At 37.4% G+C, this 19,203-nt stretch overlaps 3 protein-coding genes across 6 annotated transcripts; 2 read left to right on the top strand and 1 right to left on the bottom strand.

Moving 5' to 3' along the window:
- Positions 1-207: 207 nt before the first annotated feature.
- On the top strand, positions 208-3,438 carry LOC135162671 (elongation factor 1-gamma). Its single transcript, XM_064121400.1, has 7 exons — positions 208-452; positions 583-732; positions 1,032-1,095; positions 1,382-1,524; positions 1,866-2,168; positions 2,322-2,738; positions 3,204-3,438. Exons 1-7 carry the CDS (start codon positions 441-443, stop codon positions 3,357-3,359), a joined length of 1,245 nt encoding a protein of 414 aa, XP_063977470.1. The 5' UTR covers positions 208-440; the 3' UTR covers positions 3,360-3,438.
- LOC135162677 (large ribosomal subunit protein mL49) lies at positions 3,369-5,180 on the bottom strand. The gene is made up of 3 exons (XM_064121412.1): positions 4,998-5,180; positions 4,168-4,354; positions 3,369-4,073 (listed from the first exon to the last, which is right to left on the bottom strand). The coding sequence occupies exons 1-3, from the start codon at positions 5,100-5,102 to the stop codon at positions 3,799-3,801; spliced, it is 567 nt and encodes a 188-aa protein (XP_063977482.1). The 5' UTR covers positions 5,103-5,180; the 3' UTR covers positions 3,369-3,798.
- East (enhanced adult sensory threshold) lies at positions 5,131-19,081 on the top strand. 4 transcript variants are annotated; one of them, XM_064121384.1, is made up of 7 exons: positions 5,131-5,513; positions 6,052-6,214; positions 8,635-12,018; positions 12,250-12,325; positions 12,574-12,836; positions 13,158-13,310; positions 13,405-19,081. In XM_064121384.1, the coding sequence occupies exons 3-7, from the start codon at positions 8,659-8,661 to the stop codon at positions 15,403-15,405; spliced, it is 5,853 nt and encodes a 1,950-aa protein (XP_063977454.1). In that variant the 5' UTR covers positions 5,131-5,513; positions 6,052-6,214; positions 8,635-8,658; the 3' UTR covers positions 15,406-19,081. The 4 variants fall into 4 exon arrangements, with proteins under 4 accessions (XP_063977454.1, XP_063977455.1, XP_063977456.1 ...); XM_064121385.1 differs by having other exon boundaries at positions 6,055-6,214; XM_064121386.1 differs by having other exon boundaries at positions 5,131-6,214; positions 8,616-12,018.
- Positions 19,082-19,203: the final 122 nt, after the last annotated feature.

Here is a 19,203-nt window from a genome sequence, read left to right on the forward strand (position 1 = left end):
GCTTGAACTCTCCCGCCCAAATCCTGGTTCCTATATCACGTCACCTCCCTAGCATCATGTATAGTGCAGGCTAGTCAAATTTCCCTAGGCCAATCTTCAGCATGTTATTGGTGGCACCGTTATGTCTATCAGAAACAAAAGTGACAGCCAGCCAATCACAATTCAGTAATCCACAAACTCCCACAACATTGAGATCATTTTTCTACAGACTTTATTGATTGATTCAAATAACATCTGTAAACCACACCACCCTCATTAACAGATACAGCAATAAAGAATGCCAGAGCTTCGAAAAATTGCAAATACTGGACATTCTCCATAAAAAAAAATATTTCAAGCTCGCTGGATCTGGATGTCGGTATAGCCTGCACTATACTTTGTTATAAGTTTTGTCATCATCTTCACCGGTCTTCGACTTCCTCTTTCCGTAGTAAGACACAATGGCGTCTGGTGTAAGTTTTAACTTTAAGAATTTTCAGCCATAAGCATCGGCCTAAATAAACATTCCATACGATTTATTGATGTATAATTAGATTGGCTAATGCTTTAATTACTTGAATGTGTATTTATTTGTTTTTTCAGACTCTGTACACGTACCCAGAGAATTTCCGGGCTTACAAGGCCCTGATTGCGGCCCAGTACTCCGGTGCTCAGCTAAAAGTTGCTGAGAACTTCATTTTTGGGGAGACTAATAAAACTGATGCGTTCCTCAAGAAGTTCCCAATGGGAAAGGTCGGTTAATAAATTTTTAGTGAGCTCGAAAGATTAGAATTCAAGTAGTTGTCGGTCCAATTCGCATAACGGAGATGATGACTTTTTGGTTAATTTTTGTATACAAGGAATTCTTCAGTCTGGGCCAACTAGACCCACGACCTGATTTTGACATATGGTGTGGGTGATTTCATCAGAATTCTCAGAGATGTGTCATTTTTTTTTCATTTCGTTTTTGCAGCGATATTCTTATATTGTTCGTCAGTGCTTTTTTTACAATTTTTACCTGATTTTAATGTTAATGCGATCTCTTCGTTCAGGTCCCGGCGTTTGAATCAACGGATGGACAATGTCTCACAGAGAGCAATGCTATTGCCTATCACGGTAAGGAAATATTGTTTTAATATTAAATGTAGAAATTCACAGACGTGTGTGCTTATTAAGTTTATTTACATATCTGAATTCTGGAAATTCAGGAATTATCTCTGATTGGACTAAGCCTCTTGACAAATGCAAAAAATTGAGAATGTAGAAAATTCTCAATAAACATTCATTTGAGATCATTAAAGACATTTGTTCGAAATGACATCAATTTCCAGCCTTCAAACGTTCAGACCCCCCCCCCCCTCTGAAATTATTAATAAAGTACTAAATGATTTATTATTTATAGTGTCAAATGAGGAACTACGAGGAAAGACTGAACTTGAACGTGCTCAGATAATTCAGTGGATGAGCTTTGCTGACTCTGAGATTCATCCTGCTAGTTGTGCTTGGGTATTTCCACTTCTGGGCATAATGCCATACAACAAACAGGTAAGTAGCATTTATCACTAAACACCATGTTTTCTCCCTCAAAGGCGAAATTATAATTTTTTGGTTAAATTTCGTAACTCAGGGAGAAATATTGAAGGCTATTGATCGACCATTATTTTTGGATATTAAATTTTCATCAATTGGTCGGTTGCTACAACAGCTTATTAACTAACAAACAGTCTAGTCCGCTGGTATCTGATTGGCGTAGATTATTATGATAATTTGCCATGGAACCGTAAATTTTGATCCTCGTGAGAAAAGTAATTTTTGGTTTGTGGAAGGCCGATCTGTTACCGTAATAATATTATATTACCTTCAAATAACGTTTTCGTTGCTTGTAGACCAGGGAACACGCTAAAGAGGATATCGCGAAAGTTTTGGGTACCCTGAACGTCCACCTCTTATCCAAAACCTACTTAGTCGGCGAGCGCATCACCCTTGCAGACATCAGTGTTGCCACGACCCTTCTCCACCTATATCAGTACGTTTTGGACCCGAAATTCCGTCAACCTTACCAGAATACCAACAGATGGTTCCAGACTATTGTCAATCAACCAGAAACCATAAAAGTCATCGGGGCATTCAAATTGGCTGACAAAGCCCTGGAGTATGACCCCAAAAAGTTCGCCCAGTCACAGGGAAAGGTAAATAAATCGTATATCAAGATAACCGACATATACTCACCAATTGATTGCCATTTCTATGGCACGAAAAAATTATTATTGATTTTGTCAGTCTCCTGTAATTAAATATAATGAGAAATAACAGTGTATTAGATAATTATTGTGAATTTTCAGGCGAAGAAGGAGAAGAAAGAAGCACCCAAGGAGGAAGAGCCCGTTGAGGAGCTTGATGCTGCTGATGCTGCTCTAGCTGCGGAGCCGAAAAGCAAAGATCCCTTCGATCTTTTACCTAAAGGTACCTTCAATATGGACGACTTCAAACGGTGCTATTCCAATGAGGATGAGGCTGTATCAGTTCCTTACTTCTGGGAGAAATTCGATTCTGAAAACTACAGCATCTGGTTCGGCGAGTACAAGTACAACCACGAATTAACTAAGACATTCATGTCTTGCAATCTCATCGGTGGTATGTTCCAACGTCTTGATAAGATGAGGAAGGCAGCATTCGCCAGTGTTTGTCTGTTTGGAACTGACAACGACAGCTCTATTAGTGGCGTTTGGGTTTGGCGTGGACAAGATCTTGCATTCACAGTAAGTTGATGTCATTTTTATCTATTCTATTTAAACAACCGGATAGTCAATAGAAAGGCAAAACAATAGTATAGCATATTATGTTATGGAGAGATAGACGTTTTTTTATGCTATTGACCTGGAAAACGTAAAAGTCATTTTCTGGGATGACAGTCGTTGTTATTTAACTATATTTTTTGTTTGTCCATTTTTTCGATTTCCTTAACTTTTTAAATAATTTATTTGCGATATGTTTAATTTGAATTGAACATGGAGATTAACTAGTATTTGAATCTGTCCATGAGATTATTAATGATCATATCGTACGAATGTAGTAATGAAGAATAGTGATTATTAAAATTCTGAGACTGTGCGCTTTCTCTCCGTGAGCTCTTCAAAAAATTGGCCTAATTGACAACTACATATAAACATAAATATGTTTTTACAGATTACTTATAATAGCGTTTGTTTTTTCGTACTTTACAGCTAAGCCCAGACTGGCAAATCGATTACGACTGTTATAACTGGAAGAAACTTGACCCCAAGGACGCACCAACGAAGGAACTCGTTGACAAATACTTCAGTTGGACAGCTAACGACAGCCAGGGGCGCAAGTTCAAGGAGGGCAAGATTTTTAAATAAAATCCGTCGTACGCTTTACAATAAGAGGGACAGAACTTTATTCAACGCAAAATAAACATTGAAAAATAATACCATCAAATCATTCATTTTTATCGATTATGAACTGCTCTTCTCCTTGCCCTTCTTCCCCCTTACCATTTTTATTGCTAAACGTTGGATTGTTATTTTAATTAAAAATGAAAATTCAAACAAGAGAAGGTGTTTATTATTCATTTATCTATACAATCGATGAATCTAAATTCTTACTAATAGATTTATGAAAGTAATGGAAAAGAAGGATTTAGAAAATACAAGAAAATAGTTTTTTGTATTAAATTTTTCTTGGAACTTACAAGTTTCTCAACATTTTTGTTGACAACATCTTATGAATTTTGAAATATTTTAGAATAAAGATTGGGATTGTTCTATGAGCAGTTCTTTGGAGTTTTCTTTCACTTGTTCAAAATCCTTTCTTGGTGAGCCATTCTTTGATGAGGGAGACATAATCACCCCTGAATTTTATGACACCACTGGGCTCCAGGATTTGAGACCCAATCGGACGATTGGTTGCTTCAAACAGATATTGCTTAAGTTCCGCATGCAAAGCGATGATGTTTCCTTGGATTTTCCGAACGTTTGTGAGTCTTCTCAATCCTCGCTTACTTCTCACCAGATAAACTGGTTGTTGATGATTTTTCGTGCGTTCTATGTAGTAAGGAAGTGATTTTGCTTCCTCTGTAATGGATGATTCAATAAAAGATAAGAATACAACAGAGAGATATTTAAAAAATGAACATTTTGATACAAAAAATTGTAAATATCTGTTTACCTCGTTGGGGTTTCCATCCAGAGGGCAAATCATGCACTTCTTTAGGAGGACTAGGTATATAAGTCGCTTTTAAACAACGTTCTACAAACGCCCATTCCTTTGGATCACTGGAGACCTCAAAATCTGTGTATTTTGTCTCCTCATTGTATACGGGGGAGGTTTTGAAACTGGCCCATCGTTTCGCGACCTGGAATATCAATTTTATGACTTGAAAACATTAATAAGTTAGCAAAGAAACATGTAAATGGAGTCAAATGAAGAATTAGGGAATCGACGAAGGCTAATCTCTAGAGGACGAGCAACGGACATGTCTGGCAACCGAAAAAATTGAATAAAAATCAAGAAGTTTTGGCTGACTGAAACAAAATCTGCATTTTGACATCACAATGCCCTGTACATAGATATTTTGGCATGACGTGATGTCTAATGTTATTTAATCGTCATTATTTTTTTTTATCATGAATTTTTTTCACATACAGCCGTAGAACAAAATACAATTCTCAGGTCGAATGCCTTTTAAGTTAACTGAGAGTATTTGCAAAGGTTAAAAATCAATGAGACACGATCCTTTCTAGTGCATACTTCCTAGAAGCCTTAACCTCTCAAAAAATACTACAAAAAATCTATCAAGTTAATTGTCATCTGCCGTATTAATTTTAATAATTATCGAGTAATTTAAACAAGCACTTCTCATATTCCTAATAGAGTGCAGTTGACAGATATTTTCGAAAAAGCCTTCCCTAAACAAATGTGCTGAACTCAACCTAAAAATACTCCTCAGCCCCAAGAACTTTGAATAACTAATACACCAATCATTTGCCAATACTCACTCTCAACCCCAAGTCCTCCCCCGGCGATAATACCCCGTCAATTCTCCTCGAATATTGCCGACACGTGGAAAGCACGGTACGTGCAAAAATTCGTAGGGCCGCCATTTTGACTCTGTTAAATATAAGGGTCGATGTGGTCAGCCATTGACGTGTGCTCACGGGCGCGTCTTTCTTTTCATTCTGGAGTGTATCATATTAAAATCTACCCAAAGCCAATCTCCTAATTTCATACCTCCCATCATCCCCACCCCCCTGAAGTGCATAAAGTGCCCCCCTCCCATTATCCAGTCCCTGACACCCCCAAAAAAGGTTGGAATTTTCAATGATCCCAGTTGAAACCCAAATTGGACTACAGTAGAACAGTAACAGAACGGTTCAGAGAACATTCGATTCAGTGTTGAAACATAGCCAGTTGTCAGTGATAATAAAAAGGATGTTGAGTTCACATGGTCAAAAAAAAGTGGCAGTGGACATCTCTGGATAATCTCTCACTCTCCCATTTTCCCGTTCCCACTCGTAAGTTATCACGAACGAACCTCATTCTACATAAGTGCAATTCTATATTCGACCAGTGTTTCAATACCCATTACCAGTAATTCCTTACATTCAGGAGTAAGAAATCGTGTAAAATTGTGTTGCCCTGACTTTTAACTTATCAATTCCCCGGAACTCGATAAATTTCAATAGACATTAAGGGCGGATGTCGTCCCTGTCATAGTATTTATTAATTGCCAATGGTTCCAATCTCCCCATCGAACGATCGGTGAATAATCATTGAACAATTAAAGGGGAAAATTCACTGATATATGTCACGTATTTGAGGGTATTATTTTCATGAGATGATCCGGTTGTCTTTGAAGCATGTAATCCCCGCCCCTGAATCAGTGAATTCAGGATTTACCCATTAAACCATTGAGGGGTGGATTTCCTCGAAATAGTGACAACAAGGGGAAAAGGGGATATCGAAGCAACAGACGAATGAGAAGCAACACGTCTCGGGGACGAATGCGTTAGCTCAAATAGACTATGTATTAACATTACAATAATTCGCCAGCAGATGGCGGTAGTGTGAAAAAGCAGCAAGTAGTACCAGGCGTATAAGAGGCAACCCTGCAACGGTACTGGTGTGTGTTTTTCCACGGGTATAACATTGTTAAGTTATTCCCGTTGTTTCATCCTGTTACAACAATCAACCGAAACAAATTTCGGCCTCATTGGTAAGTTCATTATGATTATTAACTAACCATTATATATTCAAGGGTCTGATAACCCTCCAGGACGCCCAACAATTCAATGAAAAATGCTGGCGACTCCGACTTTTCCCCGACCTTTTGTTTATTCGTGGCGGATTCTCTCACTCTTCTTTTTCCTCTGAGTTACGTCTACTTCTTTTTTTTTTCATCAAGTTTTGAGGTCTTTTTGCATGAGCTTTGGAACATTTATTCGCCGACCTAGAGCCGATGGGTCGTTCGAGAAAGTTCTTGGATGAAAATTTTCCAGGAATCGGAAGGTGTTTAGGGAGGACAAAGTTTAGGAATTTTGTGGAGAATTGTATCGCAATATCGCGCTGGGAAAATATCGCGAGCGTTCCGTTGTTACAACGTCTCCATTGCGCTGTGCCCCCCTGTTGGTGAGAACTCACGCCACAGTTTTCGTAGGATTTTCGTATGTAGTGGAGAGATTGGAGCAATGGTAATGCAAAGTTTGTCACGTTTTTTTTTCCCCAGCTGGATGTAGAGGTTGGGAACTTTGTGAAGTTGCTGATAGCTGATGGGAAGTATTGAGAGGGGTGGGGAAAGTAGGAACGTTGGTTTATTGGATTGGATGTGTGATTTAGACGGGTTTGAGGGGAATATCGATGGAGTGGGCCTGACTTAAGACTTGCTTCTTCACTCTGAGGTGGTTGGGCTGCGTTTTTAGGGTATTTAAGGGGTGTGCGAGGGGAGTTGGTGGTTAAAGGGAACTCCTTCGGAAAAGTAATAGTTTTTTTTTTTATAAATTCTTCAAGTTGAATGGCAAGGTGTTTTGCTTAGTAGACATGTTGAGTGCAGGGACATGGGAATGGAGGAAAATAGCGAAAAGGGCCTTCGTAAATTGTCAATATAGATTTTTTACGATCTTTGCTTGCGCCTTGGAAGGAATACCGTGGGGGCCGTACATTAACAATTAGACATGTAATTTGTTTACAATGTTTTGCGAATTTTTGGCATTTTTAATTTAATTATGAATGTAATCACTTGTTCAGGAAAGTAATTTTCAAAAACTATTTTGCGATTGCTATTGCTCCCCTCTTTTTTAATTAAAAAAAAAACGAATTCTTGGGTTTCGAAAATTGGAGGCCTTGGATTATTTTTAACATTTTAATTTTTTTCTACTAACTTTCGTTTTGACGCATACATTGTCGACTGTCAATGGATCAGCAATCTCCCACCACCGTATTCTCCGAGACTTTTTATAGATTCAACCCTTAAGAGTAAAAATACCTGATCCTTGCTACCGTTGACACTGAACAGGTTCGACCTGATCAATCGAGCCTGAACATAGATGCATCCATTTCTGATTCGACTTCAGGTGGTCTGAGCGGTATTTCCACTCCGGATATATTTAGATCATCCAAATTCATTCAAAGGGATCTGATTTTAGCTTTAGAGGAATCTTGCTCCCCCCCCCGTTGTACCCTTCCTTCTCCCCCAACTGCTCCTAGTTATAAATTCTAGCTTTAGCCTATCATCATTCTCTAATTACATTTATTAATAACTAGTTAACCATCGACGGGAGTCATAAGTCAAGCAGAATCTTCTGATTTGTCTAGAATTTCGTCCCCTTTTGATCCCCTAAAATTTTGGGTACCCTGTTAGAATGACGTTATTTGAGCTTTTTAAGTAATCGACAAGCCATAGTTATCCTTCGACGGTTCAGCTAAGGAAGAAGAAGAACCGAACAAGAGAGAAAGGGGGAGAATTTGTCTCAATACTTATGCGTCGTCAGTGGTCGCAATGCGCATTCTTGTCGCGTATAGGAGCCCATGTACTACTTACACATGATCAAATGATTAATGATAGGGGGAAATTAATTTCCGCAACTGAAATTTAGAGAGGGAAAATCATAGGAAGCATCCACTATGTTAGGAATAGGGAAAAAGGAACGTAAACCGAAATTTTTTTTATAAAGTCAAGAGGTCACAATAGTTGTGAGAAGTCTCATACAAACGTGGCGGAAAGAGAATATCAGAATGATTTTAGTGATTTGCCGGAATCGAGTAAAGAGAAAACTAGACCCATTTTATTGTTTGAAATTGATTACGCGAAGAAAGTTTTCCATTTTCGTGAACGAAGAACGCCTCCACATTATTATTAAAATTTTCTTTAGCTTATTGAAGAAGAATTTCGTGATTCCCCTTCATTAAAAATAATGTCGTCAGGGGATATCGGTACAATAATTTAACATAAATACCTAGAATTAGAGCGGACTAAAAGGATCCTGTGCATGTAGACATCCACATATTGTCCTAAGAGAGCAGAAGGGGTAGAAGTAGTGTATCAAAGCATAAATTGTACACTCTTCCAGCTCTACGGTGACGATATGTGATTGAATACGTAATTTTAATATGACGAACAGTTGTAAAATGTCGTTTCAGAAGCCCAATGTGGGTTGAAGTGAGATGGCATCCAGGGAAAAGAGACCCTTAGCGCCTTCCTCAAAGTCAAAGCAAAAGGTAAACAATGATTCAGCTTTACCAGCCTCATCGAGCAAGACCAAGAAGGCCAAACTGTCTCCCTTCATACTAGAAGCAACAAGCAGCAAGCTGTCTCCTAAGCTTGAGGGCGCCCTTCCACGCAAGAAAGTCCTCACAAGTCTCAAATGTAAAAAAAAACTGCGTGCAGTTAAATCAAACTTGATCAAGGGGAAAGCTTCGAAGAACGCACCTGTGAAGAACTTGAAGCGAATTGCAACTCAAACAACAAATAAAACGACTAAAGTAAACCTCACACGAATAAAGAAGGCGAGATCCTCACCCAAACCACTGGCGGAGGAACTCTCTTCTTCGGATAAGAACGAGCTCTCGACATCTCGGGGCAGTCCAAAGACAGCTCGAAAGCTGAAGCTCTCGTCTTGCTCAGACATTCAAAAAAGTGCCAAACTTACTAGACGTAACCTCCACATCAAAGAGGAAATTGACCCAGACCTGAAGTACCTGAAGAATCGTAAATCTAGCCCCTCAAACGATCCAAAAATATCCCGTCATAGACTCGAATCACCATTGTCAAGATCCACGATTGATTCAACAATTGACGACGTATTGGCGATGGTTAGTGACAGTGAGTTAGATTACTCAGCCTTGCCCGCTGAGGGTAAAGTTACACGGAGTAAGAAAATGATTGATGACAAATCAGTGCTATCAGAACATGAGATCAAAAAGGAGGTGATCGATGAAGATTTTGATGAGGATGAATCAACATCGACTGATGATCTTCAGACTGCCATAGATATTAAGGAGTCTAAAAGAAAATTGAGTCAACGAAGCTTGCGGAATGGGAAATTGCGACAATTGGATTCTTCTCAGTCCGATGATTTGAAGAAAGGCCGTAGAACAAATGTTGAAGAAATAGCGACTTCTGAAACTGCAGAGGAGCTACCAATGGGCGAAACAGCGGACTCGTCACGACAATCAGAAATTACCATCGGTGATATTTCTGTGTCCCTATCGGCAAACTCAAAATTAGTTAACGTGGATTTGCCAATTTCCACTGAATGCGAAAATAATAATAACAGTGGTGTTACGGAAATTGAGGGGGGTTTAACGTTGAGATCTAAGACAAAGGCAAAAAGTACGGATTCTCAAATTCGAACTGAGGAGGAAGAATTATATATAATTGAGCCTTTGGACGAAACTAAAAAACCTCATGCCTTCGGTAAGCTCACAATCGATAAAACTCCAGCAAAACGTCGATCCTCCCTCAACATTGATGTTAAAAAGACAATGGGTTCAATGTATGGTAATGAAAAGGCTGACGGGACCGCTCCAAAATCTCAGATTGATCAAATGATTGAAAATATCAAACTGACAATTGCCAAATCCATTGAGAGTAGAATTCGCGCTCCAGAGAAGGCCCTGGGTCTCCCTAAATCCCTGGAGTCTACGAATTCTCCAAAAATCGAGGAGATAATTGTTCCTGTGAGTACAGAGACTCAAATAATAAATGTAGATCCCCCAGAGATCATTATCGATGATAATGAGCCAAATGGATCCAACAGATCCGACGAAATCTCGTTGCAAAATACTTCTAATAATATTAGTAATAGTTGTAATAGTAGTACCAGTAATAATACTGATAATAGTGATGATACGGTGCCCAAGGTGGCAGACACTGCCAAAGAAATTGAAAAACTAGTCATGGGCGATGAAAGTGAAGAAATTACTTTGACTAATAATTCTATCGAGGCTTCGTCCAGCAGAACTGACGATTTACAAGACAATGATGGAATTGATAATGAATTCAAAGACACTATACAACAAGCAAAGATCAATGATGTCGACAAGTCTGAAAAAATAATGACTGAAAGTGAACAAGAGAATGAAGAACAACAGGAAGAAAGAGTGACTAGTTTTGTGAAGCATGAAACATTGACTGAAATGGGTATATCACTACAAACATCTGAACCATTGGAACATTCACCGCAGCTTGAGACGATCGAGAGTATCTCTAGGGAACTAGAGAGTCTTATTTCTGCATCTCCTTCGATAGACGCATCACCTAATGAAGTTAAAGAAGAAGGAATTGTGGAAACTAGTTTAAACAATGATGTTTCTGAAGTATTTGGACCTGTTGATGAACCTTTAGAGTCAAATTCCAGCTCTCTACCTATTCCTATTGAAGAATCACTAGTAGAACAACCAGATTCTCCTCAAAATACTGCAGAAGTGGTTTTGACCACTTCTGAAGACTGTGATTCAGTTCCACTGCAGGTACAACCCACAGAACCCGTTGAAAATGTTGAAGAAACTGCTGAAAAATTACCGCAAGCTGTGGAAGTTGCTCATGAGCTCACCAAATCACCTGAGAACAAACAGGAAGACGGTAAACGAGTTTTACGTGCTCGGGACAAGCAAAGAAAATTCGATAAATCGAAAGTTTGTGAGATTCCTGATCCTCCAGAGGTACAAATTAAGACAGAGCCAGAAACTCCTACAGATTCGAACGAATATGAAGAGACTGAACGACAAGATTCTCCTCAAATGGGTGAGGCAATGGTATCAATAAAACCAGAGGAAGAGTATCAAGGAAGAACCAGGAGGACCCGAGATATAAAAAGACGTCGAGAGGATGGTTTTCTCATCCAAAGCCCGTGTCAAAAAACCAAGAGGAACCGTCGAGAATCGAAGAAACCTGAGCAGAATAAAGAAGAAACACTTTTGGATAATGAAGTAGCAAAAATTAATGAAAATAATCGGGATTATTCGGCAGAGAAGTTTAACAAACGTCTCGCGGGAACCGAAAGTCTTCGGATATTCTCTGAGCATGATCGACGTAATAGTACTGAAGAGAATGATCGAAGTAAATCGGAGAATGATCTCGAATCGGTGAAGGAAAAGTCAGAATGTGTAGCGAGATTACGGGGTGATCGATGTGAGAGTCATAGGCTGAAAGACATCGAGGGTGCGGGGATGCAGGAGACAGCTGGAATGGCTGAACTTGGGCAGAAAGATTGCGATGATGCATCCACCTCCGGAGAATCCACTGGAAGTATTTCCTTAACGAAGATAATGGAAACCCCAGAGGAGACAGCGATGAAGGAGAAAATTCTTTTGATGTTGGGGCTCGAGTCCGCTGAGAAGGCTGCGGAGAGGAAAAAGGCAAAGACCGAGCAGTGCTCCGGAGGACTCAAGACGGTGATCAGGGTGCCTAAGGACTCGGGGAAAGAGAAGAAACGATCCAGATCGCCGCTGAAGATGGTGCTAAAGCAGGGTCGAGTGGAGGGCGGTGGAGATTCGCCTGAATTCTATACGATTCAGAAGGAGGTGAGTTTCTCTTTTATTCAGAAAATAATGAACACACCATCGGAAATTGTCTATCAATTGTTAATCGTATAGATCTTAACTTATTGAAAAAAAACGGATTATTCTCTGAAATAGGCTATCGAAAACATCTGATCGAAATTGAGAGATAGTTTGTTCTGAGTCTAGATAGTAAATAACTATTAATTTATCAATATTGTTTCAATGACCGATTTGTTTCTGTTGATTTTACAGCTCGGAACCAGTGGTTTGGGAGATAGCAGCTCTGGTGCGAACCGAAAGTTCTCTACTAACCACAGACAATCTTGCGGTAATCCTGGTTGCGGGCATAACTACATAATTAATCAACATCGAAATCCCTACATCCTAATACAGTAGCTCATCAGTTGACTTCCTTTTGTATTAAATTTGTTTGTTGTTTACTAATGATTAATTGAAAAATTCCTGCATGAAAAAAGGAAGGAAACAACTTTTCCACTTTAATTTCGAAAAATTAACACTTGTTTCTTCAATGAAATTTTTTGCTTTTCATTTATTAATTAGTTTATGGTGATATAGATGAGGATCCCGAGGAAACTTCATCTAAGGACAGGCAGAGTCTCATTATTCCAGAGAAATCTTCGTCTTTCTCAATTCACCCTGGGCGTCTTTGTGCAGATGTATGTTGTTATTGCTTTGGGAAATTCGGGTCACTTGATACACCGATGCACTTGGCACAAATGAAGTCCGATGAGAGGAGAAGAAAAATTTTGAATGTTGAGAGACATCTCACTAAAGACTCGTGCTTGTGTGATGCTTGTTATCGTCATGTTGATAGAAAAGTAAGTAATTTTGAAATTGTATAATTTGAAATTTAGGGTACGCTAGTTTTTTTTTCTTATTTTCAACAAATTGATTAATGACCAAAAATATTTAAGGAATGAGAGAATATAGTTGAGTATATCAGAGATATGTAAGTGCAGCAGATTCAGTGAGATATTTTCAATAGCCTGTCGACTTTGCTGGCAATAAATTCAGGGCCGGAAAAAAAATGTTAACAAAAATTTTGGTTAAATCTCTTTTTTAGATTTTGGTTGTTTCTGTCGATTAGCGGTTAATAGAATTTTACTAACTTGAATAATTCCACTATTTTCCATTTCCAGGCGAATACAAGTCCGACGAATATATCAAAGCCGCAACGACAACACCGACAGCTGATGGTCTCCAAATGTTCCGCCAAAGATTGCAGAGATTCCGCGAGACATCTTGTGAAACGCCGATGGCTCTTAAAAATAAAATCTTGCCTTCAGAATCAGGTAAATATGACAAATAATTGAATCTAAATCATTCCGTATTTATGTTGAAAAAATCATTGAGACTGATCATTCGGGGAAAAAAATGTATTTTTAGGTGGACATCGACTGGGAATCAAGTCAGCACACATCCATGTCCTTCTGCATCACTCATTATGCGACAATCGAGCGTTTCTTGACTTGTGCCCTCTGCAAACGTCGCCTAGTCCGTAACCACACTCATCTCCTCCCGGTCAGTGAAGCAAACGAATTAAATCGTATTCTTCCCCAGCAAGGTGTCCCCATCTTACTCATATCCGGCACCTTCGTTTGTAAGCTTTGTCGTTACTATACGCAGCTGCAATTGAAATACAAAGACGTAGAAAACATGAATGTGAGTCATCGATCTTTTGCAAAAAGTTATCGAAAAAGAATTCTCTACAACAACAATCTCGATATTGATGATGATGAGGAGGAGCCAGTTCAAAACTTTCAAGTTAAAGATAATAAAGAGAAAGAGAAGGACAAAGACAAAGAAAAGGATAAGGACAAGGATAAAGAGAAAGACAAGGAGAAAGACAAAGATCGGAAATCTGTAAAAAAAACAAAGTACCATAGCCAATTATCCAAAAGCAGTTTGTCAAAATCTCCGGAGAGTAATACCTCATCTGAAAAATCAACTCCAGAGCCTCCAAAAAGCGACAATTCAGGAGACACTGAACGCAGAGAATCGGAAGAAAGAGTCGATGGCACTTCCTCCATAACCGAACAAATATTAGACCTAGAAGGCACAGTAGAGAAGTTGAAAAAACGTAAGGCACTTGATCAACATCTCTACTCCACAGATTCTCCAGTGTTTTCGGACGACAATAGTGTCAATGTTGTAGAGATCCTGGCGATGGATAAAGAGGAAGTCACACTAACGCGATTACCCAAAAAACCCAAACTGGGCAGTAACCAGAATCAAAATTCCAACGATATAACTCCAGTGGTGCAGCGATTAGGTGCAAACCCCTCAATAAGCGTTCGAACATTGTTCCCTGGAGAAGAGGAGATGGGTCTCCACGCTAATATTGAATTTTCAAATATACGGGAAATAACGCCTCAAGGATGGGAGAAGTGTGCGACAATAATTCAATACGATAGAGACACAAAACTACTCTGGCAAGAGTTACAAAGACCTTATGGCAATCAAAGCTCTTTCCTCAGACACCTCATTCTTCTGGAAAAATATTACAGGTCTGGAGACTTGGTCTTAGCACCCAATGCCTCTAGGAATGCTATAAATTACTCTACATCGGTGCAAAATCGATTGATATCGTACGAAGGACCTGAAAAGATGGATGAACCAATCACTGAGCCAATTCCAAATGACTTTCATCACTCGAAAAGGTTCAGTGGCGGCTATTTGATGGAGAGAGACAGAAGCTCTCTACCTGGTAACAGTAGTATCGCCACACCTGTGACTCCAGTTACAATATCTGTCACTCCAACTGCCACGACTCCGTCAAAAATTCCCCCTGCTAAAACACCATCGAAATCTAGTACATCGCGAGTTTTGAAAATCAACCCAGGAGTTTCAATAATCAAAAAACCACCGCCGAATCTTCAACGACTCAGTCTACCCTCTAGCAGTGGCACTGCACCAGCTAATGGTTCAGCTAAACGTAAAGATGCTTTCCCGAGTAAAATTACTGGTTCTGGAACATCTGGCGGAAAGGTCTTTCAACTGACTGAGCCAGATTTTAAGAGACTTCAGACCCTGAAGAAGCAGAAGATGATAAATGAAAAAACCCCTACATCGACCAACACAAAGCTGAGCAATATCCAATATCAAAAGGCACAAATAGCTGCTCAAACGCAGTTTCAAAAGCATTTGAGAATGCAACAGGAAATGCTCAATCGTCAGAGTCGTGGTGACTTCGAGCCCTTAATTTGTGACGTTAGATCATTGGCTAATGAGAATACTCCTGCACAGAATCTTCTTAATAATTTAAATCTGCCAAAATCGATTCAGGTTACAACAAAACCATCGAACAGCCCCATTCCCATTCTACCAAAAATTCCTAAATCCCTTACGGTTATACCACAGACTGTTCCCAGAAATGTGGATAAGTGACAAGTGAGAAGGAGGAGGGGGAGGAAAAGGCGGGCAAGAGTAGGATGATGAATATTTTTGACAAAAATTGATTCAATACTCATCTACTTGACATGATGAGATGAAAGTAGGTAAAAATGTTGGAAGATGGGCCACCGTGGTTACCTCACAATTACGTGGGTTTGTATTTTTTCGAACTTTAATATTCACCGAATTATAAAATTGTAGATAATTAGCTCTGCAGCTGGGAGATGAACTGGAATATATTGAATGGATTTTTTTTTCATTTAGAAACCGCGTTTGTAGAAAAAAAGTATTCCGATAAGTTCATTCAAATTTTATAATAAAAATGGAATTTTTATTTTTAATGCAAATATCGTAGAAATATTTTGTTTCAGGAAATTATGAATAAATCTTGATGACAGGCTGTTTTCACGAAATGGCAAAAACACTGTTATCAATGAGAATTTTCTGTGAAACAAGTGTCCTCTGTCGATATGGTTGCAAAATCAACAGAATGCATTACCATTTCAAATGGGTTTCACCCCTAATGAATGATACATATGAACAAATTAAAAAATCATTTTTATGGAAAAAAATGAATAATTGATAGTGACGGGAATTAAATATCGAAAAGTGCCTAATTGTCGCAAAAAAAATGAGACTCAGTGGAGTGTGTTGACAAATCAGTGAGGAGAAAGACGTGGAGCGTTACTAGTTTCTAATTATCCATAGGTTAATTGCGATAATAATTATTTAATTTAAATATTCTACTGACGTATACCAATCATAATCTCTCGCAGGGAACATTTAAATGACTAAAAAATCTTTTTTCTTGGTCAATCTGCATTATACAGTTGACGATTGTATTCTCATCACATCATTTTTTTAAATAATTTTTTCGTCTTTTCATTTGTCATAGATTAATCATTGAACATTGATTTATATAAAAACATTTTTGTAGGCTCCCACGAGTTTAGATTAATAATTTATGAATTACCGATTTAATTTTTTCGAATAAGTGAATTTTAAGTGGAGAATAAACGGGAAATTTTTCAATTTCTTCAAAGGGAGTTCAGAAAATGCAGAAAAATGTGTTAAGTTCTATTTATTACGTGGCTCGTAATTCTTGTAAATATAACTATAAAGCAAAATCTTTTCTTTTTTTAGTTTCTGGGCCCGACCAATCGTCAAGTCCTATTACTTATTGATAATTATTACATATTATCCATAATCGATTGATTGATTATATCAATTAATTAATTATTATTATTATTATATTATTATTATTCTTATTATAATTAACAGAAAAATATACAAAATGCTTAAATATCCAGGCGCATTTACTGATTTATATGAGTAAATATAAATTCATGATCCGATATATAAACGTGAAAGCGCCTTATTGAGAATCACAAGTTTTAGAGAGTGGAGAAAAAAATCAGAGCTAAATGATAAATAGATGGCTGTTTTTTTTTTGGCAAAAGTGATAGTGTTGATGTAAATACCTAATTAACGATGTAAGTTAATAATGGATTAGCAGCAAAGGACTGAACGATTTCCAGATGGATAGACCAACAAATTGCCCCAATCTTCATTGTTAAATAAAAATCGAAAAAATGAAAACTGGAATTTCCGAGCTGTGATGATCGTTTAGCATCTAACGATTAATTTCTGAGCTAACTGATTAATTAATCAATTAGTCAATCGAATTTATGGTGGAAATTAGAAGTGAAAATTTTGCTTGATTTAGTTTTATCTTTAAACTTTTACTATTTTACTGTATGAAACGACTGGCTCTTGGAATCAATTCATTTTTAAGGGAATTTTTTTATTCGAATAATTAATTGATTAGTTAATTAATGCCTTATATTGAGATGGAAATAACCAGTAATTTTCATTTAATTAATTGGAGATGGAGCTAAGCTCAATCGATAATAAGATATAAACAATTACGTGCAAAATAATAAATCGAAATGAACTGCAGTGTGAACATCATTGTCTTTACACAAATCGTTGATTCTCCTATGGAGGAATAAAAATTGAGTAATAATAGAATATTTATGCGCGAGTTATGAAATGTGTGAGGAAATTATTATTGTATTTGCATAGCACTCAAATGGAAAACTTGGTATACAATTTCTATATATGAAAATGCTCTATTTTACTAAGGATATTTTTGATATATATCTATATATAAATATATATATCGAATCATTAAGAGTAATTTGAAAATTTGATGGAATTCGGTGAGAGAATGGTGACGATAACACTGTAAAGTTGATGAGGAGGAAGAATATGATAATTTCTAGATATTTCACCGAGGATTACACATGTTGAGATTTTTTAATTGACTTAGTTTTTTCATCGCTGCAAATTGAAAGAATAAAAAGTTCAGGGGAATGCTAATGGAAGTGTTAAGAGTTTTGAAGGAATTTGGAAGTTATATTTGGCGAATATGCTTTCTACTGTACGTATGACTGACAATGACGATTGTAAAGGAAGAGAGAAGTAAAGAGAAATAATAACAATGAATAACAAAAATGTAAGTTGACGTTTTAAGAATTCTATTTTTCTGCTGAGAGAGAGTTATGAAAAAAGTAAATTGGACTGAGGAAAGATTAATGAGGATAATTTCAAGTAAAGAATTGAATTTTCTGTGGCTTTATTTTCCGGTAAGATCAAAACGGGAATGAACTAATTGGTCCATCCTTTTGCTATTAATTTCTTAATCGAAAGGTTCTACAAAATGATTGAGAGAGTACTTTGGACGCTATTTGCTAGACTGAATCGACAGCATATTTGAAGCCATTCAATTCTAAGATGCTCGAAAAATGATATGTGAGAAATTGTAAAAAGAGAAATACATGAATGGAAAATGAAGGTTTCATTGACATTATTTCTAAAATATCTCTAGATCGATCAAGTGTAAAGAGAAATGCCGATAAAACGTGTCGGTAGATCATTAAATTCTCCATGTAGAAGATTTTTTGACATTTTTCTCGAAACCCTGTTGTCCTGCAGAGTTGCCTATTAATGTGACTGACATTTTTCAAAATCTTATCACTATCGGGTACGGGAATATCTGCAAAGGCGAATTCATTTGGGCTTTATCAATTAATAAATCAAATTTGTCAGATGCTAAAATTGATGTCTATTTTCTGCAACTGCACAACATTTTTCTTATTTATAGAAAGCATTAAATGAAAGCCATGAAAAGGGATGAATGTGAATTGAATGTTCAGCCACAGAAGAGATTGAATTACAGAATGCGGATTGAGAGACCTGAATAATATGGTCAATGAATTAATGTTGCTGTAAAGGCACCATTAGGATATATTTGACCAACTATTATCAAATTCATGTTATTTTTTCAAGGCGATAATTTAATAGGCAGATGTTACTATTAAATTGATTATTGTTGAGGCAAAAAAAAAACAATTTCTCCTCGATTTTTCTGAGCGAAATCAGACGAATGCAGAAAATCAGATTTATTTATCCACAAAATGTGAATTGAAAATAGCTATGCGTAGTAAAGCGTATTACAAGTAAAAAATATTATGTTATTCAAATTAATAATTGATATGTTATCGCCACTATAATGCCTTTGTTTATTTTAATTATTTAGTGTAATAGCTGTTTAGGTTCTCTATTTTTTGTATATATTCGCAGCACTCAATAAAACATTTAAAAAACATCACTTACCTATTTATCTTCATGAAGTTGTTTTATGTCTTGTAGAATATATAACATTTGATTGTTTAAAATACGGAGAAATTGATATGCATATTGTGGGATAGAGGTCTACCGTCATGGGGT

The sequence above is a fragment of the Diachasmimorpha longicaudata genome, chromosome 5, assembly GCF_034640455.1.
Source record: "Diachasmimorpha longicaudata isolate KC_UGA_2023 chromosome 5, iyDiaLong2, whole genome shotgun sequence".
NCBI lineage: Eukaryota > Metazoa > Arthropoda > Insecta > Hymenoptera > Braconidae > Diachasmimorpha > Diachasmimorpha longicaudata.